The sequence below is a fragment of the Loxodonta africana genome, chromosome 7 (genome assembly GCF_030014295.1).
Source record: "Loxodonta africana isolate mLoxAfr1 chromosome 7, mLoxAfr1.hap2, whole genome shotgun sequence".
Lineage (NCBI taxonomy): Eukaryota > Metazoa > Chordata > Mammalia > Proboscidea > Elephantidae > Loxodonta > Loxodonta africana.
This window is the reverse complement of record NC_087348.1, coordinates 94,462,744-94,484,410: the sequence shown is the minus strand read 5'-3', so window position 1 is coordinate 94,484,410 and position 21,667 is coordinate 94,462,744. Positions and strand designations below refer to the sequence as shown.

General features: G+C 52.7%; 2 protein-coding genes across 2 annotated transcripts in view; both read right to left on the bottom strand.

Moving 5' to 3' along the window:
- CAPN5 (calpain 5) overlaps positions 1-21,667 on the bottom strand; it is a 58,260-nt gene that overhangs the window by 14,666 nt on the left and 21,927 nt on the right. Inside the window, exon 3 of the mRNA XM_003420025.4 lies at positions 15,797-15,928. Coding sequence (XP_003420073.1) covers positions 15,797-15,928 — 132 coding nt within the window. The remainder of the gene's footprint in view (positions 1-15,796; positions 15,929-21,667) is intronic.
- OMP (olfactory marker protein) lies at positions 10,020-10,571 on the bottom strand. Its single transcript, XM_003420026.3, has one exon. It carries the CDS (start codon positions 10,509-10,511, stop codon positions 10,020-10,022), a length of 492 nt encoding a protein of 163 aa, XP_003420074.1. The 5' UTR covers positions 10,512-10,571.

Here is a 21,667-nt window from a genome sequence, read left to right as displayed (position 1 = left end):
ACTCATCCTTTAGGGTCCCTTCCTCCTCCTCCAGGAAGTCCTCCCTGACTCTTCAAACTAGGCCAGGTCCTCTGTCCGCTAATCTCATGGCACCTTCATCCCAAATACAATTACTGTGTGATGTGGTGTTCAACATCTGTCACTATCACTGGAACTGTCAGCTGTCTGAGAGCAGGGACCCATCAGTCTCGGCCACTGCTATACACCCAGCACCTAGCGCAAAGAGGGTGCTTGATGGAATGAATAAATTAATAGGTGCTGATTGGGACTCTAATGTTAACTATTATTTATGAGCATTTTGAAATTGCCGGGTACCACATGCCATGGGTTTTCTCATTTAATTCTCACTTCAACCCTGTGAGTAGATTACTATTATCCATCCCTGTTTTACAGATGAGAAAACTGAGGCTCAGAGAGGGAAAGTAACTTTTCCAGGGTCACACAGCTAGAAAATGGGAAGCCAGGTGTTATGGGTTGAATTGTATCCCCCCAAAAGATATGTTGAAATCCTAATCCTTGGTTCCTATGAATGCAACCTTCTTTGAAATCTTTCAAGATGTTATTAGGTAAGTTAAGATGAAGTCGTACTGGAGTAGAAAACCCAAACCAAACCCATTGCCATCAAGTCGATTCTGACTCACAGCAACCCTACAGGACAGTGGAATTGCCTCAAAGGGTTTCCAAGGCTGCTATCTTTACAGGCGCTGACTGCCACATCTTTCCTGGTGGAGCATCTGGTGGATTCGAACCGGCGACCTTTCAGTTAGCAGCTGAGAGCTTTAACCACCGTACCACCAGAGCTCCTTTACTGGAGTAGGGCGGGTCCTGGCATAACAAAGTAGGGTGGGTCCTACTCCAAAATGACTGGTGTCCTTATAAAAAGAGGAGAAACTCAGAGAGACACAGGGGGAAGATGGCCACATGAAGACAGAGGCAGATTGGAGTTATGTTGCCATAAATCAAAGAATACCTGGGGGTGCCAGAACTGGGAGAGAAGAAAGGATCTTCCCCTACAGCCTTTGGAGAGAGCATGACCCTGCCAACACCCTGATTTCAGACTTCTAGCCTCTAGAACTGTGAGACAATAAAATTGTTGTTTTCAAAAAAACGACCAGACTTACTGACCTGACAGAGACTGGAGAGACCCCAAGAGTATGGCCCCCGGACACCCTTTTAGCTCAGTAATGAAGTCACTCCCGAGTTTCACCCTTCAGCCAAAGATCAGACAGGTTCATAAAACAAAACGAGACTAAAGGGCACAGCCCAGAGGCAAGGACTAGAAAGCAGGAGGGGGCAGGAAAGCTGGTAATAGGGAACCCAAGGGCAAGAAGAAAGAGTGTTGACGCATCATGGGGTTGTTAGCCAATGTCATAAAACAATATGCGTATTGTGTGAGAAACTAGTTTGCTCTGTAAACCTTCATCTAAAGTACAATAAAAAATATATTTGTTGTTTTAAGCCACCCACTTTATGGTTCTTTGTTATGGCAGTGCTAGAAGACTAATACACCAGAACTCAAATCCAGGTCTGATTGCCTCCAAAGAATGAATTCCTTATCACTGTGGGCTGCTCTGTGCCCAGCCCTGGGCTGAGTACTGAGACCCTGACGAATCAGACACGGCTCATGCCCTCAAGAGGCTCCCAGTCTGTTGGGAGAGGCAGGCACACAGGCAAAGTGCTGAGGCCGACACAGGGTGGACGCGGGGCCGTGGAGAGAAGTAGGGGGCCTGCCTGCACGGTCAGCAACAGCTTCCGAGCAGGTGTCTTGAGTGTGGGCAGTGGGCGTCCACCGAGTAGACAAACTGGACAGCAGGAGGTGGGCAGGGAAGGGAAGACCCCCTCACCCTGCCAAGTGGGGGTAGCCTGCATGAGACCAAATGGGGCCAAGCCCCACCAGGGCCAGAGGCAGCTCCTTCCAGAACCAAAGCACCCCCAGGTATTATAAGGGTGTGCCCCCAGGGATCCAGGCTGAGATCCATAGATGAATCCGGAGGCGTAAACTCCAGGGCCCCGCACAGCCTGCACACACAGGCTTTGGCCAAAGATGATTCCCCAGCCCCCAAGCTCATTAAGAATGCTTCTGTTTACCATCAATAAGGATGTTGGCAAAGGGAAGTGCTCCCTGGTGGGACATTCAAGATCAGGAAAATGAAAATGCTAACCACAGTGAAAGGCACTGCCACCACTAATGGAGGCCTACTAGGTGCCAGGGCAGGCCGAGCTGCTTACTCTGTTGCCCCTAACCTCACGACAATCTTTTGAGGCAATGCTATAGGAAGTCACTGGCAGAAGCCTACCCCCAGGCATGGGTGAGGAAGGAAGGATTCAAACCCAGGGCCCAGGGCCTGGCACAGTGTCTGGAACCCAGCAAGTGCTCCATACTTTTCCTTTTCTCCCACCTCCTTGCTACTTGCTTCCCTTTTCAGTCAACTCTGTGTTTGCCTGCCTCTACCCTGACCCATAGCACTCTTCCCCCATTTTGCTTCCACAACAGAAAGCTGGACAAAAACCTGGTCACATTTTTCCCAGCCCCCTTCCACCCACCATCCAGCTGGTTCTCCCTGTTAACAGGAGGGCAGGTGGGAGTTATTATCCCCACTGAACAGAGGGAAAGGCTGAGGACCAGAGAGGAACAAGAAGCTGCCCAGGGCACAGAGCGATGGGAAATCCTAGGCTGAGAGCACTGCCTCCACTGCGCCCCTCCCACCTGCTCTGAATGTTCTGGACTGCAGGGAGAGGAGAACACAAAACTGGGAGGGAGAAAGGGGAGCCCTCACAGGGTGCTGGGAGGTACTGCTGGGGCCGGGGGAGGATCATTAGCCAGACTCAGGCCTTGGCTCTGAACCCTCTGGGGATTGAGAAGCAGCTAATGAGGCCCCAGGGCCTGCAGACCCAGAGTTAGGGATCCCATGGGCCTCAATTTCCCCTCTCTCCTGCATCACAGCCATTGGACCTGGCATGGAGTGGCCCCAAATCAGACTTCCACTCCTGCTATAACAGGCAGAAGGAGGACGACTGTCCAAGCAGGTGAGCTCACACACGTGCACACATTAAACACTCTTCCACACCACATCCGGTCATGCCAGAAATCAAAGAAGTGATCGAAGACTCTTAGGGCCATGTCAAAGGATTCACGAAGCAACCTGGAAAGGTTCCACTGAACAAAGATGGGCCAACCTGGCCATCAATAAGGATAAGTACTGCAATGACTAAAACACATCAAATATGTTCAAATCCATGAGACCGTAATGATATTTACAACAACAAACAATCATTACAAATACGTAGCTACTACTGGAGGATGGTAGGGAATCCATTATTTTGAAATTGGAAAATTAAGGGAAAGAATCAAGCATTTATCCTGCCTTTTTGATATAAACTATACTGAAGGGTAACCAAATAGTAGATGAAGGGAAGTTTTTGCCTGGAGAAGTATTCCAACTAACAAGTGAAGAAGAAATGACAATATTAGACTACTACCATTTTGCAACCACTGACTGGTGGATGCAGGCAATGACCATCAAAGGCTTCTAACACCACAAAAAAGAAAAGATACCAGACACTACGTGCCTCCTGAGAGAAGTAATAACACTCATGCCTCTGAAACTGATCAAGCTTCTAGAGCTAAGTCCTAGTTTACAGGAAATGCAGGGGACAGAGGAACATGTTAAACGACACCAGGAAGATGCAGTCAGCAAAAACCAGACAATGAGAAACTCCAGGGTTCAACAACCCAGTTTCTTCAACAAATAAACTTCAAGGCAAAATAAAAAAGGGGGGAACAAACCAATTGCAATTATGGACCTTTGTTTAGCTCTCATTCAAACAAACTTGTAAATGTACACACATTTACGGTTCAACTATGAAATGAGAACACTTACTGGGTATTTGATAAAAAACCAAACCAAACTTATTGCCATCAAGTCGATTCTGACTCATAGCAACCCTATAGGACAAAGTAGAACTGATCATAGGGTTTCCAAGGAGCAGCTGGTGGGTTCAAACTGCTGACCTTCTGGTTAGCAGCCAAATTCTTAACCACTGCACCACCATGGCTTCACTGGATGATATTAAGAAGCTATTTTAAAATATTTTAGTTGTATAATGGTATTGTGGTTATTATTTTTTAATGACCCCTTATCTTTCAGAGATGCTTCCAGAAATATTTATAGATGAAATGATATGCTGCCTAGGGGAAGTAGAAGAAACAAAATAAGGCCCTAAGTTGACAGCTGCTGAGGTGGAGGGCTGGGTACATGAGAGTTCATTGGGCTGTTCTGTCTACTGTTGTTGTCTACAGTTGAGAAAGCCTCCATTACCACAGGACACCAGTTCCCTATCCTGGCATCAAAGCCCCACGGAGTCAGTTCTGCTGACCCTCTTAGCCTCATCTCTGAACACCTTCTCTCAGGTCCCTTGGAAATCTACCACAGCCTCCAAAGACCCCATGATGCTTCATGCCCGTATACCTATGTACATGTGGTTTCCTCTTTCTGGAACACCGTTCCCCCCCATTGGCCCTCAGGGGCTAGCTGAGTAGCAGTTTGCAAGGGCCTCCCTAACAGAGCCCTCCACTGGGCTCAGTTTGGGTAGCCCCCTCTGGGCTGCCCCAGCATGCCTCTCTCTTCCCTGATCACTGGGAGGAGCTCCTTCAGGGCTGGGGCCATGTCTGACTCATCTCCAGGTCCCCAGCATCCTGTACAGCACCTGGCCCAGCTCCAAAGCTGACTGAGTCTTCCTGGCAGGAAATCACAACGAAGCCCCTGACCAGCCAGTGACCTTGTACACATTACTTATCACCACATTACCAACCGCAGGGCAAGCAGGGACTCCAGTTTCAACTGGGAAACGCCAGCTGCTTCTCTGGGCCTTGGTTTCCTCATCTACCTACCCTACCTCCAGGACTACCGTGAGAACTAAGGTGGACAATGGCCTTAGAGGTATGGCATGAACTGTCCAGTGCTATGTACACGTGAGGGTCATCCCCGTGGGTGTATGGAGTGTGCACAACTGTTGGGAGGAGCTAGGAGGGAACTGAGACTACCTGGTCAACTTCTCTCCCAGAAGGAGAAAGAAAAACCTCAACAGCACTACCTGAGCAGTTGGGAAAAGTAAGGCCTGGCGCGTAGAGGCATGCATGTGGGCTGACCTGGCAGGAAGGCAAGGACTATGTAGGATTCGGAACCTCTCTCACACCCAGGGGAACCATTAACAGACACCCACTGTAGACTCAGCCCAGAAACCTCAAGAGCTCCCCTAGGAGCACATGGCAGCACCCTGTACTGCCTCTGACTGCTAGAGAGCTCCCTGGGTCTCCCTGGGGGACTCCCACCTAGATTCAAGCAGGGCCCTGGCTGGGCTCATATGCTACCAGGGCACAGGCAGACCTGGACTTTGCCAATGCTGTGAGAGAGAGGAGGAGAGGGCTGGGAGGGTCAGGAGCCCAGAAAGGGCGCACTGCCCATTACCTCTGTGTGTGTCACTGTGTATATCTGTGAAAGTATACATGTGAGTATCTGTATGTGTGTGTGTGTGTGTGCATGTATGAATGCCAGCATGTGTACACAAGCATACACGTGTGGGAGTGTGCAGGTATGTGAGTGTGTGTATATGGTGTAGGAAGGAAGCTTGTCACAGATTTCTGCCAGGGACCCCAGAGGGCCAGCTCAGAGCACTTCTGAACAATATCTGCAGGGTTGTGGGATGAGGGGCTGCGGTGGGCTTTCCTGTGTTACCAAAGTTGGGGGAGATGACCTGCAAGGGCCCTTCAAGCCCTTAAAACTAGAGGGTCCCTGGTTATCAGCATCTGAGATTCCTCAGCTATCAGCTACTGATTCCAAGTCTCAAATTCCCAATTTCAGATGCCATGATTGGAAGAGGCCAGGGAGGTTGGGGGCCACCCTGCTGCCCCCTCAGGGAGCAGAACCTCAGCCCACAGGCTCACCACCCCCGGGATCAGGAAGCCTGATGCAACTGTGGAGGGGGCACAGGGATTCCTGTTTACATGGCAGGGAGCCCGAGGCAGGAGAAGCTCACAGCCAGAGGCTGAGAGACTGGGTAGGGACCCCCAGCCTTGGCCTGCCCAGGCCTGGCCCCATGATCCCAGGCAGGCCCCTCCCACTGGGTCTCCGTCTTTCCAATTCTACTGTGAGGGCTGAGGGTCCCCTTAGCTGGGCTGATCTGAGATCTGGGGTTTGCTACACTGGGACAGGGGAGCTTGGTCACAGCGGTGGAGGACAGTCTACTCCCCCACCACCTCTATTCTCTGATCACAGAGCCAGGCCTGGCCTCTGCTCCTGCTCATCCCTCCACCCCACGCCACCTGCTGCCATAGGCACTGGCCTGCTGGGTCACCTTGGCCAACTCCACCTCTCTGAACCTTTTGCTCCTCATCGGTAAAAAGGTTCCCCTAGCCCACTCCTCCCAGAATAATAATGAAAATTAGTGAGACCAGTGTCTGTGGTGACTGGGACACAGAGGGTCCCCATGTGTCAGCTCTATAAAGCTCCAAGTGTTTTCCAAACATTAATACATTTAATCTTCACAACAACCCTACGAAGTAGGTACCAGAATGAATCCCAGCTGACAGATAACACAGGCTCAGGGAAGCTCTGTGACTTGCCCAGGGTCACACAGCTGGTGAGTGACAGAGCCAGGGTGGGTTCCTAACCACTACACACACTGCCCCTCTGGGAGGCAGAAGCTCAGGAAATGGCAGGTTTCTTCACCCTGTGGCTTCTGTGGTTTCCATGGAAAATGGGTCCTCATTTCCCATTCCTGGTACCTGCCCACGCCCCAGTCTCAGGAGTGAGAGCCAGGCTCCCTACCGCTCTGACTCCATTTCCCGCACCCCCTCCCAGAGGCATCTTCAGGAGTGGACGAAAACTGTGGCTGGAAGGGCAAGGCTTGGAGAGGGCTATGTGCAGGGAGGCAGAGATTCCTGGGAGACAGATTCTGTGGGGCTGCAGAAGAGAGGGCAGTGCAGGGCTGGGGAAGGGTCTTTGGACACCACGACAAGGAGTATAAAGGGGGAAAGAAATGAGCACATAGCAGTTGCTTTGAAGTAAGGGCTCTGGGATGAGGAGGAAAGGGGAGGTGAGGCCTGGCTGAAAGGGCCACTTGGAGGCTAGGCAAAACTGCTAGTGCGGCCTCTGTGGCAGAGTCTGATGGTAGGTCTCTGGGAAGAAAGTTGGCCTAGTCTGGGCTGGACCCTCAGGTAGGGGAGAGGCAACTCTCCAGCCCAACCTAGGGGTGGGCCAGTATTACAAGGTCAAAGGTTCACCCACATCCATTGTCCCGGCTTCTCCACACCCTCTGTGACTTTGTGCCTCTGGGCCTCAGTGTCTCCATAAAATGACTGAGTTTGAAAGAGGTGATGAGGGGACAGAGCTATATAAAAGGGTCAACTGGGGCACTAAGGTCCCAGAGAGTCGGGGCCGGAAGGGACCTCACAGGACAAGGTCATTCACTCCACTGTACAGAGGGAAGGTCTGAGACAGCCAGGGGCTGCCTGAGGACATGCAATCAGTCAGTGACAGGGGCCAAACTAAACCACGGCACAGGCCTGGCCCCACCCCACCTTCGGATACTCCCTCTGTCCTATCTGGCCCCTGCCCAGCCACCCTGCAAGGGAGGGAGACTGCAGATGAAGGCTGCTTCTGTGCACGCCCACCCCATCCCCTCTGGTCTCTGCTCTCCTAGGGCCAAAAGGTGGCCCCCACCCCGTGGCCTCAGCAAGATTCTCTCCAACCCCATACAGTGGCTGGTCTGGGGACTACTGGAGAAAAATCCTCTGGAATGTTGGTTCCTAGCTGGGTGTCAGGAGAGCCATTCTAAACCCAATCCTGATGTTGACCTTGAGCCAGTTGCCTGTCTGCTCTGGCCTCATCCCTCGAAGTTGGTGGAAGGAGGGTTGTTCGTGTGTGGGGCATGGGAGGGGGTGCTCAGGGCTATGAAGGGGCAAGGAGGTAAGACAGAGCTCCTTGAGGGGAGAGGTGGCTCGAGGAGAGAGACACATACACCAGGCGAGGGCACACAGGCTTTATTGGGGACACACAGTGGGTGCACAGAGGCACTTACCCACCTGCATGGGCAGAGGTGGGAGGAGGGCAGGGGTACAGGCAGTTTGGTCCACGAGGCCCATAGGGCTGCAGGGAGAGGTCAAGCAAAGAAGCAAAGGGCAGTACCACCCCCAAGGGTCTGGTCTCCCTGAGTAGAAAGCGAAGAAGAAAGGCAGGCAATGGCCAGGACTTCTTCCAGCTCATCCCAGAACAGGCCCGGAGCTCCAAGCTAGAAAAGACCCTAGCTCCCATCCCAGCCAATCTCCCCAACACCCCACTCCTGCTTGCACACCTCCAAGGGGTGTTCACCCTCCCAGCAGCCCCAGCCGCCCTGGGATGGCTCTGGCCCTCTGTCTCTCACTGCATCGACTCCTAGGGTCCCGAGGCTCCCAATGGCTCTGCATCATGGGGGGAAATATGGACACACCCCTGTCTGACCAGGGATATAAAACAGGCTGGCCTTGAGACAGGGCGTTGGGGTACTATCTGAGGGCCCTTGCCACCTAACCAGGTGGTGGATCAGGCTCCTCCCTCAACAGCAGGCTCTCTCTGCCTGAGCAGTATGAAGCGACATGGGGCTTGGGAGCCGGAACAGAATCTGCTGAAAATTGGGCAAGGCCTTCTCTATGCCTCAGTTTTCCTGTCTTTTTTTGAGTAATTGTACCTGATGACCTGAGGCAAGTGTTTCTCCATTACACCCCACTGCTGCCTCCAGCCCACTTCTGGCCACCAGCCCTCATAAGTGCCCCACCAGGCACCCCCAGTCCAGTCCGTCCCTCAGCTCTACTGAAGAAGCCGGAGAGATGCCAACAGACTCCACATCAGGATAAACACTCTCCTTCCTAGACCACTGAGCTGGGAAAAGCCCAACTTCCCAGGAGGCAACGCCTGAAGCCTAGAGAGCCTTGGGGACTGGGCCCCTTCCCGCCAGCTTCCCCCAAGCAGAGAGAAACTCCTTTACTAAACGATTCCCCACTCTACTGCATGAGCCTCGAGGTCTCCTGCTCAGAAGGCCTTCCAAAGGTCATCTTGATCAAGCCCCTGCTATGGGCCATCCTTGAACGAGCTGGGCAATTACATAATTAATATAAAATCGGACTTATACACAGGGTAGGTATAGACCTCTAGTAAATATCCATATGAATACAGCACGCTCTGTTTTAATACAAATGTATATATAATATAGATAGGTGGATAGATCTCTATGTGACTTTTTTATATCCCTCCCACCCCTTTCACTTCTTTGCTTTTGAAGTAATTCCCAGAAGAGCCACAGCTTGGCCAGTACTCCCTCCACCATGCCCTCACCACTCACTCCCAAGGCCACTTAGCCAGATGGATGGAGAGACTGCAACCCCCAAAGCAGCCCTGCCCAACGTCCTGAGATCCCTGACGCACTGTGGACTCTGCAAGGCCTGTTGGGAGCAGCGCTTTCCTTGGTCCCTAGGCTGGGTGTTCACCTCCAGACACCGGCTTTTGCAAAGTGCACTGTGGCCAGGTGGGCACCAAAAGCTTGCCTGCTTGCTTCCCCGAGGCAAGGTGGCTGCTCCTGTCTTCTCTGTCTCCCCGTCTCTGGAGGAGGCTACGTGGCTGGTTCTTTGGGTCTCTTTCTCTGTGTCTCTCTTTCCATCTCTCCCCACAATGAGGCAGAGAGAAGTCAGGCACCAGGGCCTCTCCATCCTCTCCCACTAGCCCTGACCAGGCCTCCATCGTCTCAGCAGAAGCAGGGTCAGCCATTTTGGCTTCTAGGCTACAGAGCCCTGAATTCCTCTCTCGAGCAGGAGCACCAGCACCAGGGAAAAGAGGAGGAAGAAGGACACGGGACTCCAGGGGGTGGCTGGCCAAGCCAAGTACAAGCTGAACCGCTAGAAGAATGCCCCCAAACACACCTGGGGGGAGGGTCACGGGCAGGGCAGAGGACAGCTGGGCAAAAGGAGGGGCAGCCGCAAGGGGCTACCCTCAGAGCTGGCTAAAAATCACTGAGGCCTTGAGGTTGGTGGGCTCGACACCCTCGCCAAAGGTGACGACGAAGTACATGACCTTGCGGATCTTGGCCAGGTCCGACAGGCGCTCCCCAAACTCCAGGGCATCTGCCTCATTCCAATCTATGGCATCCGAGTCCTCCTTGCGCCAGAAGATGGCAGCGGGGTCCAGAAGCTGGCGTGTCATGAGGTTGGTGAGATCTGGTGTCCAGTTCTGCGAGGTGCCCGTGATGGTGACCTTGCCTGCCTTGTCCAGGATGACATTCCAGCGCTCAAACTGCAGCTTCTGCTGCTGGGTGAAGTCAAGGCGGTACACGTACTCGGACGGTCGCAGCAGCTTCTCGCCATCCTGGCGCTTCTCCCCACGCTGCTTCAGGCTCTCTACACGCAGCCTCATCTGCGTGGTCAGGACCTCGTCCGGGGCCAGCAGCATCTCGAGCTGAGGCTTCTGTGGCTCATCCTCCGCCATCACCCCACTGCTGCTGCCGCCACCACTGCCGTCAAGGAGCCGAGTGGGCTGGGGCCTCTGGGAGCCAAGGGAAGAGGCCACCAAAGAGGGGCCCCGCCTACGCTCCCGCCCTCCCCTCCACCCTCACCTGTTTGCCACTGGCCCTTCCCAGTCCCACCCAGTCCTCCAAATGGGGTACATGAGGGGTGGGAGACCCAGATGTCAAGATTCCCAGGAGTCCCAAATGCCTCCTCTCTCCTCGCCCAAGTGGTAAAGGAGGCACTGCAGGCAGGCAGGAGGGTGAGAGACTCCTCGGGGACCAGTTGCTGATGTCAATCGCTGTGGCAACCGCCCTGACTACAAGGAGGGACAGGCTGGGAGCGGGCTTGTTTGTGAAGAAGGGAGCGCCTCATAAGGGCAGTAAGAGGGGAGGGAGGTGGGGAACACGATCTCACTGGAGCTATGTAAGGAAAGGCTGGACGACCACCTGGCGCAGGGGGGCGGGGGGGAGGACAAGGACCAGAGCGGGCCCATCTCATTGGAGATTTGAAGTCACCCAAGTCAAACCTGAGACTCCCTCACCCTCACCTCCCTATACCCAAATGGCCAAAGCCTGCAGATTATGCCTCCCACATACCCCAGGAGCCCTCCCTGCTATCCACACCCCCCGGACCCTGGCCCGACCACCGTCATCTCTCACCTAGTCCTGTGGTGCTCAAGCTTTCGTGAGCGTCAGAAATCACCTGCAGGACCTGTTAAAGACTGCCAGAGCCCACCCCAGAGTTTCTAGCTCGGCAGGTCTGTGGCAGGCTGAGAATACGCATTTCTAACAGTCTTCCAGCGGGTGCTGATGCTACTGGTCCAGGGCCTACATTTTGAGAACCACTGGCCTACATGATTCTAGCCTGCTGTCTCTGTCTCAGCCCTGCACCACGTGGCAGACATGACCAGCTTCCTCTCCCACTAAAATCCCACCACTTACTCCACCTGTATTGATCCTCGGTTTCCCCTAGGAGGCTGGAGGCTGAGGAAGAAGCAGAAGCTGATAAACATCTGTCTCCCCAGTTCCTGGGGCAGAACCAGGAGCTCAGCTATTATATGTGGGCAAATGGAAAAGCTGGAGTATGTGAGTGTAGTTGGGGGTGGGGGTGGAGGAGAGGAGCAGCTGCCACGACATGCCATACACAGAAAAGAATGCAGAGACATAGGTCAAGGCGAACAACTGAAAACAATCTGAAGGCTCTAGTGGACCACAAGCACAGTCAAATGCTAAATATGGAGGCTATCTAAGTCAACGGGATCTTGGGCTACATGTAAAACAGGAGAGTACTAAGACAGACAGAGCACCTCACCCTGCTAGGACATCTTGAGCCCTGGGGGCAGTTCTGGGAGTCACCAGCAACAGTTCCCCAGGGTATTCCAGAGCATAACAGGAATTACTATAGGTTGTGATCGGGGGAAGCAGGGGTGCTTCTAACCCTAAACAGAAAAAGACTAGGAGAAAATGTAGAGAATCCTTCACACTGGTTGTTTCTGGGTAATGAAAAACCTTCAGTGATGTGGAACATTTTCGTACTTTTTCAAGTTTTCTGTCCCCAGCACCTAGAGTGGTGCTCTTGCTCAGCTGACACATGGTGACTAGACACAAAGAGCAGGAACTGTTTACATAAAGGGACCGGGATGGGGATAGGAAACATGTAAGTTGTTGTTAGTTGCCGTTGAGTTGATTCTGACTCATGGCAACCCCATGTGTGCAGAGTAGAACTCATTCATAGGGTTTTCAAGCTGTGCAAACTTTCAGAAGCAGATTGCCAGGCCTGTCTTCCAAGGTGCCTCTGTGTGGGTTCGAACTGCCAATCTCGGCTTGTAGTCGAGCACTTAACCATTTGTACCATCCAGGCAGCAGGAAACATTTTTAAATGGAGCTAAACAATAGTCTGGCCCTGTCCCTGAGTAGCTTTCTCAGGCCTTGCCCCAGGACTGCCCACCATCCAGCACTCGCTCTTGCAGACTGGCACTGGGGGTCATATAAGTGCTCTCCTCTGGCCAGGAGTCTGACTGACTCCTCTTGGGCCTGGGTCCAGCCCAAAAACCAAAACCAAACCTGTTGCTGTTGAGTCGATTCTGATTCACAGCAACCCTAAAGGACAGAGTAGAACTGCCTCATAAGATTTCCAAGGCTGTAATCTTATAGAAGCAGACTGCTACATTTTTCTCTCATGGAGCAGCTGATGGGTTTGAACTGCCAACCTTTCAGTTAGGAGCTGACCTCAAAATCACTGTACCACCAAGGCTCCTTGAGTCCAGCCTAGGGCAGGACAAACCATAGGCTTACAGCAGGGATCAGGTCTACCTCCATGCCCACCTTGGACCAGGCCAGACATGATGGCAAGGGCTCAATCTCACTGTCACATTTGATTTCTGGTTCACAAAACCTGGTCAGATAAAGTCCACCACCAGGGAACACACAGGGAGTTGGGAAGACCATAATGCTTCACCAGGGATCCCATAGGAGAGGCGGCCCACAGCCAAGAAGTGTCTGGGAGAAGAGAGAAATAGGCGGGGGAACCCACAGAAGGGGGCCAGGAGGGGAACTTAGCACATGCAGAGAGCCGCTAGATGTCAAGGGATTGCCCCCCGCCTCCCCACCTCCTCTTCTCCCCCTACAATCCTAGGGGCTGGAATGGTCAGGTTTAAACTGAGGCCAAGAGAAGGAAAAGTCGCACGACTAGCAAGGGACCCAGGCAGAATAAAACTCAGGTCTGTCCAGCTTCAGATCCTATGCCCATAGTCCCCAGGTTGCCTCAAGGCTGGAGGTGGAGGGGTTGACTCCCTGGAGAAGGGGGCATTTGTGTAGAGGGTGCAGCATGCCTGCATCTGAGGCTCCGGGTCCCCAGAATGTGAGGCTGGGTAGGAGGGTCGGGGGAGCAGCTCAGATTGGGCTCCTCCCCCCACCTTCTGTGGAGAAAAAAGGGTGAGGCAGGGGAGGCCCTGCAGGGCAACAGGCTCACAAAGTGATGGGTGACAACAAACAGGGCCTGGTCAGCAGGGACAGGAAGGGAAGGCAAGGCCCAGTAATGAGCTCCCCAGGGCCCCTGGTCTCCTTCCGGGAGCCAGGGGCTATCACTAAGGCAGCACCAGAGGGCAGCACCAGAGCCAAGAGCCTCCACCTCTACTCCACCCACTTAGGTACCTCATCGTCCCAGGTACCCAAGCCCCCGACCCTGGCAGCCTCTAAGGCCAACCAGGCCAGGTGCCTTGATGCCTGCAGGACGAGCCTCTGGCTCAGAAATAAACACAAGGCTGGCCCAAGGTTGCACAGCATCAGAGATGGCCCTCTGCCTCCAAGTCCTGGCCTCCTCCGCCACTAGCTAGAGGGGTGCTGCACAAGGGGCCACTGTGGGCCTGGCCTGGGGTGGGGGGCACAGCAAGCTGAGGCTCTTCCCTATACACTGCCAGAAGAGGATCCAGTGGGGTCAGGCTCTGGCCCCACTGAAGGCCCTGAGGAGGTCTGGGGCAGCAAGGCCAGGGTGTGAAGCTGCTGGTTAGTAGCTGGTCAGACAATCTGGGGACAGGCTCCATTCCCAAAACATTCCTGAGGCTTCTATTTGCCAGGCTCCTGCTGTGCTCAGTGGGAAGATATAAGTTGGGCTAATTCTGCCTGTGGGGAACTCACCTCAAGAGGGGAGACCACAAGTAAACAGGCAGTTATGGGGCAGGGTGGGAAGTGTAGGGATAGCCCAGGTCACAGGGAGGATGCCCACGGGCCACCTCCATTCCGAGACTGAGCACTGGCCTAGCCAGGGGTAGGGCTCAGAGGCCGGGGGATGTTGTTCTGGGCTCGGAGAAGGGGTTAGAGCATGCGAGCTGGAGAGTGGGGACCAGCCCTATACCTAGAGAATAGCTGCAGGCCTGACCCTCTCTGGGCCTTGGAGCCCCAAGTGTGAAATAATCCCTTGTGGTCCCAAGAACCTCTGGGGCCTGAGGCCCCATGGCTACCTGGGTATAGGCTGCAGCCGTGGCCTCTGCAGAGACCCCAAGGCCAACAGCACCCTCTCTCCCTCTCCCCACAGGGCCATGAGGGGGCAGGTGTGGAGTGGGGGCAGGGGCAAGTCCTGGAGTGGCTTCGAGAGGTCACGTGCCTGTTCAGAAGACAGGAGAGCAGGGCACCTAGCACAGTCCCAGCCGCAGTTTAGGGCACAGCTCCCTCTGATGGCTGAGGGATGCCTTGCAGGACAAGGCACAATTCAACGGCTGGCACAGGAATATGCACTGCGTTATATGTGTATTATAACACCATTCACTGAGCACAATGCTGCACCTTAAGTCCAGTACCTCATTTCACACTCACAGCCCCCTGGCAAGGTAGCTACTCTGACTATCCTGATTTTTCAGCTAAGTAACCTCAGAAAGTCATATAGCTACCCAATGGTGAGGCTGGGGCTTGAACCCACATCTCTGAGATTCAGACACCCAGTATTCTTAAGCCACTCCCCCCGCCAAGTCCCTTGCTAGGGAGAACAGGAAGGGTAGAGACGAAAGGGGCAAGGCAATGACCTGTATTTGCCAGGATGCGCACCCGGGCCTGGCAATACCCCACCCAGATCCCTCTCCACTGCAATCCCTGCCAATAAGTCTCTAGAGAGAAGGAGTTCAGCCTCCACAGCAGCCTCTCTGCCGCCACAGGAGTGGATGTTATTCTGAGTGTCGGATTTAAGAGCTGCAATGTCTAGTGCTGCCACAAGAGGGCGAGGCATCAGGCCAGGAGTCCATTTTTCCCAACCTAAACCATTTGGCCCAGGTCCAGAAACTCAGCAGCTTGGCACCAGGAATCATGTAGTTGAGGGTCTTCTGGATCACCTCCTCTGAACGACTGGGGAACATAAGGCCAGAGAAGGACAGGGATTGGCCCCAGTCACACAGCAGGCTACTGACAGGGGGCTCCTGAGCCTGTTAGTGCTGTCTCCACACTGAACAGGATTCTGGCAGCTTCCACATCTCTCAGGTGTATATCCGCCAGGTAGCTCCAGGAGCTGTGGGCCCCTAGCAGTGGGGAGGGGACAAACAGGATCACCTTGGGAGCTATACAGAGTTCCAGGACCTGGCCATGGAGATCCTGAGCTGCCAGGTGACAGAAAGATGGTTCTGACACTCAGCCAGTACTGAGGAGTCCCGATATCACTCTTATCCCCTCCCCAGAACAGGCTTTTGTAAAAGCCACCTGCACATTCACCTGCCACTACTTGGCAGCAAGGGCCACAGCAGAGTTAACATCCCCCAGCACCCCGGTCCCACCTCAGCCTCACCTTTTGCCATAGCGACTCGCGGGAGGCGAGCGACGAGCAGGCCGCCACGAACCAACAGTTGCCCACCTGGCCCTGGTGCAGGTCGTGGGAGCTGATGCCATCCACAAAGAGGCGGGGATCCTTGCAGATGTCCTGCAGAGTGAGGAGAGCATGAGGGGCGGGCAGCACACAGACACCCACCCACAGCAGAAAGAAGACCTGCTCTCAGCGGGGAGATCCCCACGTGGACAGTCTGCTCCCACCCGAATCCAGCTTCCCCAGATCCTGCCTGGAACGCCCTTCTCCCCTTCCCTGACCGGAAAATTCCACTCTTCTGCCAAAGGTTTAAGGAATATTGTAGAAGGATGTCAGAGCACTGGAACCTGGACCACTACCTTCCTGCTGTACTCTGGGGTCCTCTCTGGCTAGCAAGGTTCCATTTCCATTACCCTCTAAGCACCAGTAGCTCTGTCGTGCCCACTCCCACCAGCCCCCAGGACCCACAGTCATGATAGCATGGGGATGGGGTACAGAGAGGAAACAACCACCGAAATCGCACATGACGAGCAGGAAAAGGAGAGCTAGGCGTAACAGATGTGCTGAGTCCTGACTGCTCCAGGCCCCAAGTGGGGCACATTCCTTGTGCTGTCTCATGTGACCCTCACCGTGTCTGAAGAGTTGTTGCTGCTGTTACGTGCCATGGAGCCAGTTCTGACTCACAGCGACCCCAAGTGACAGAGTAGAAGATTGATTTCCCAAGCTGTAATCTTTACAGAAACAGATCACCAGGTCTTTCTCCTTTTGAGCCATTGGGTGGGTTCAAACCACCAACATTTCAGCTAGTAGCTGAGCCTTTAACCCTTAGTACCACCAGGGCTCTTTGCCTGCGGAGTATGGGGTTGTTATTCTATTTCACAGGTGAGGAATGGAGGTTCAGAGAGAGGCAGTCATTTGCCAAAGGCACACAGCAAGTGCTTTCTCATTTTTCCATGGAGACTGGCGTGTAGACATAGCCAGGAGGTGGCACGGGGCAGGGGTAGCCCTGGGCAGAGGAAGCCTCGCCAGGCAGTCCTCTCTGCTCACGAGGGCTGTTCCACAGGACATGGCCAAGGAAATGATTCATGCCTGACAGGAGGCCCTAAGGTCCAGCCCTTCCTAATTTCTGGAAACTCCTTGCTCTCCCCACAGAGACAGCCAGCCTAGATGGGTTTTAGGACCACCTGCCCTTCACACCTGACCCTCCCCAATGGCTCAGGCTGGGTTTTCCATCTTTGTGCTACGGGGCTTTTTCTTTTAAAAGCTCCCCTGAGGCAATGCTGTGGACTGGACAAAACATGGGTTTTGGCTTCAGATCAGACACTGAATCCTAGCTCCTGGCCCTACAATTTGGTGAGCTCTCTGAGCTTTGGTCTTCTCACCTAAGAAGTGAGAACAATAACTCTAACAGGCCCACCTCAGGCCACTCCTCCTGTCCATCAGCATCTTCACTCCACAGAAATGACAGTGACAGTTGCTGCCTCACCCCTGGGGGTGGGATGACAAGGGGCAAACATTGGCATGCCTTCCACGTACCAGGCACCCTGCTGGCATCATGCTCTTACTTAATACTCACCATAGCCCTAAGAGGTGAGCAGTATTGTGCCCATTTTACAGATGAGGCCCACAGAGGTTAAATAACATACCCCAGCCATACAGTATGCGCAGGATGAGAGCGGGCCTAGTTGTCTGTCTCCGCTTTAGCAGGTGGCCCTGAGCTTGTTCAGTCACAGCAGAGCAGTTGCAGTCCTATCGCAGGTGTCCAGCACAGGGTAGCAGAATCAAGAAGCCAAAATTTGAATTCCTGATCCACTCGTTTACCAGCTGTGCAGTTCAGGGCTAGTTGTTCAACCTCCCTGTGCCGACATTTCCTCACCAGTGAAAAGGGGATAGATTATTTTTCCCTGCAGGGGTGTGGAAGGATTCCATGACCTTATGGAGGCAGTGAACTTGGCCCAGTGCCTGGCTCAGAATGAGGCCTGGCTCCTAATGACAAGCTCATTAATAACCCGTGGCCACGACCAGCACTCTCTGGCCCTTCTTGCAAGAAGCTGCCTCCCTTCCTGCGCCTGGCTGGGGAGGGGCTCAGGCAGGACTGTAACAGCACGTCCTCCAGGATGGGCATGGAAACAGAGGCTGGGGTCTGCCCAGGCCCTAACGTAAGTATCCAACAGAGGGAAACACACCAGCCTTTGCATATGTGGGTGCTTTTCTCATAGTGCTCCTCAGACCCCAGGGACCCCATCAGCACCTGGCAGCATGTCCACATCAAGGGACTAATCCCTGAAGACACTCCCTCTCCTCACTGACCACAGCCTGGCCCCGCAGATTCTGCCTCCAAAGTACCTCTAAACTCCAGTACTCCCCCTCACTGCCCCATCCCCTCATCTCTTACTTGACCCACCTCCTCCCTGTGCCCTCCCTTCCTCAGCTACCTCCTCCAGTGCAGTTATCTGGCCTCTCCACAACCCACAGGCCAGATAACAACCCTGCTCAAAACCCGCCCATCGCCCAGGAGAACACTGCCTTCAGGGCTTCACCTACCCTCAACCCCACATTATTATCCTTGCAGCCCCACAAGATACACAGAATTGCTCAAGCCCAAAACCTTCTGCCTACTCTCAGACCTCTGGCCCTCTGCCCAAGCTGGGCCCCCAGTCTTGATGCCTTTTCCCTTCTGACATAGGTCAAGAAGCCAAATACCATGTACAGGCACCTCCGAGCCAGCCCTCACCAGCCTGAGGAAGTGGTTGTCTGTGGGGCCCTCTCTGCTGACACTAGCCCCAAGGACAGAGCCAGGATCTTCATAGCGAGCACAGGGCCTGGGACACGGTGGGCCCGCCATGAATGAATGAATGAATGAACAGAGGACTGTAGAGGGAGCCCATATCTCCTGCATCTTGAATCCAGTGTTTCTTCCACTTCAAGGGTCCCCCAGAACCTCAGGTAATGATCACAGAGACCCTTCCAACTAGCCCCATCTTGGGTCCAGGACACTCGGGACTCTCAGTGCCAATGAAAATCTGTTCAAATGACAGCTCAGAGGGCATGGGAAACAGGCCAGGCCAGTGCACACTCATTGTAGCACCTTTCCCCTCATGGTGAGAATGGACCCTCTGGCACCTCCCCAAGCCCCAAAGCTCCTCAGGGGGCAGGAACTCCTGAGGCTGTGGCAGGGAGCCCTGAGATGGTTAGTGGAAGCTGGGGAGGGGAGGGAGTCATTTGCCCAGTGCTTCCAGGCCACAAAGCACATAGAGTGTCTAAGGTGAATGGAAGAAATGATAAAGTAAAAGAGCTGAACAGAAGATTTCAAAGGGTGGGTCAAGAAGACAAAGTAAAGTATTATAATGACATGTGCAAAGACCTGGAGTTAGAAAACCAAAATGGAAGAACACACTCAGCATTTCCAAAGCTGAAAGAACTGAAGAGAAAATTCAAGCCTCGAGTTGCAATATTGAAAGATCTTATGGGCAAAATATTGAACAACACAGAAAGCATCAAAAGAAGATGAAATCCTGAGACCAGAAGAACTAGTTGGTGCCCGGCCACAATCGATGACTGCCCTGACAGGGGGCACAATAGAGAACCCCTGAGGGAGCAGGAGATCAGTGGGATGCAGACCCCAAATTCTCATAAAAAGACCAGACTTAATGGTCTGACTGAGACTAGAGGAATCCCGGCAGCCATGGTCCCCAGACCTTCTGTTGGCCCAGGACAGGAACCATCCCCGAAGACAACTCATCAGACATGAAAGGGACTGGACAGTGGGTAGGAGAGAGATGCTGATGAAGACTGAGTTAATTATATCAGGTGGACACTTGAGACTGTGTTGGCATCTCCTGTCTGGAGGGGGGATGGGAGGATAGAGAGAGAGGGAAGCTGACAAAATTGTCACGAAAGGAGAGACGGGAAGGGCTAACTCATTAGGGGGAGAGCAAGTGGGAGTACGGAGTAAGATGTATATAAACTTATATGTGACAGACTGACTTGATTTGTAAACATTCACTTGAAGCTCAATAAAAGTTAATTAAAAAAAAAAATGCTAATGACACCAAAAAAAAAAGAAGATGAAAGGAATACACAGAGTGACTGTACCAAAAAGAATTGGCCAACGTTCAACCATTTCAAGAGGTAGCACATGATCAAGGACCAATGGTACCAAAATAAAAGTCCAAGGTGCACTGAAGGCACTGGTGAAAAACAAGGCTCCAGGAACTAACGGAATACCAACTGAGATGTTTCAACCAACAGATGCAGTGCTGGAGGTGCTCACTCATCTATGCCAAGAAACCCAGAAGACCGTTACCTGGCCAACTGACTGGAGGAGATCCATATTTTCGCCCATTCTAAAGAAAGGTGACCCAACAGAAAGTGGAAATTATCAAACAATATCGATAATATCACTGTCTTAGGCTGGGTTCTCTAGAGAAGCAAAACCAGTAAAGCATATAAACATATACACAGAAAGAGATTTACGTCAAGGAAATGACTCACATGGTTGTAGAGGCTGAATGTCCCAAGTTCCTGATTCTGATCAGCTTCTCCTGATTCAAGTAGCCGCAGGGGCTAGCAAACCCAAGATCAGCAGGTCAGAGAGCAGGGATCTTGCTCACAGGCTGCGAAGATGAGGAACCCCAAGATCGGCAGGCAAGACCACAGGTAAGTGCTAGCTCAAGTCCCAAGAATTGGAGCTCAGAGGAACAAGAGCCAGCTACAGGATCCAGCGTGAGTGAGCAAAAAGCCCCCGAGCCTTGCCAAAATATCCACTTATATTCGATGCAGGCCACACACCCAAGGAAACTCCCTTTCAATTGATTGGCCACTCATAGCAGAGCCCATCGTGGGGGTGATCACATATCAAATCTCACATATCAAATCCCAACATTATACGACTGCCAACACACTGAGAATCATGGCCCAGCCAAGGTGACACACAATCTTAACCATCACGATCACATACAAGTAAAAGTTTGCTGAAGATCATTCAAAAGCAGTTGCAGCAGTACATCAAGAGGGAACTGCCAGAAATTCAGACAGGATTCAGGAGAGGACGTGGAACAAGGGATATCACTCCTGATGTCAGATGGATCCTGGCTGAAAGCAGAGAATACCAGGAAGATGTTTACCTGTGCTTTGTTGACTATGCAAAGGCATTCGACTGTGTGGATCATAACAAATTATGGATAACATTGTGGAGAATGGGAATTCCAGAACACTTCATTGTGCTCATGCAGAACCTGTACTTAGACCAAGGGGCAGTTGTTCGAACAGAACAAGGGGATACTGTGTGGTTTAAAATCAGGAAAAGTGTGCATCAGCGTTGTATCTTTTCACCATACTTACTCAATCTGTATGCTGAGCAAATAATCCGAGAAGCTGGAATATATGAAGAAGTATGGGACATCAGGATTGGGGGAGGACTCATTTACAACCTGTGTTATCAGATGACACAACCTTGCTTGCTGAAACTGAAGAGTAACTGAAGCACTTACTGATGAAGATCAAAGACTACAGCCTTCAGTATGGATTATACCTCAATATAAGAGAACAAAAATCCTCACAACTGGACCAATAAGCAACATCATGATAAACGGAGAAAAGACTGAAGTTGTCAAGGATTTCATTTTACTTGGATCCCCGATCAAAGGCCATGGAAGCAGCAATCAAGAAATCAAACGATGTATTGCACCAGGCAAATCTGCTGCAAAAGACCTCTTTAAAGTGTTAACAAGCAAAGATGTCACTTTTATGATTAAGGTGCACTTGACCCAAGCCATGGTATTTTCAATCGCCTCATATGTGTGCGAAAGCCGGACAATGAATAAGGAGGACCGGAGAGGAGCTGATGCATCTGAA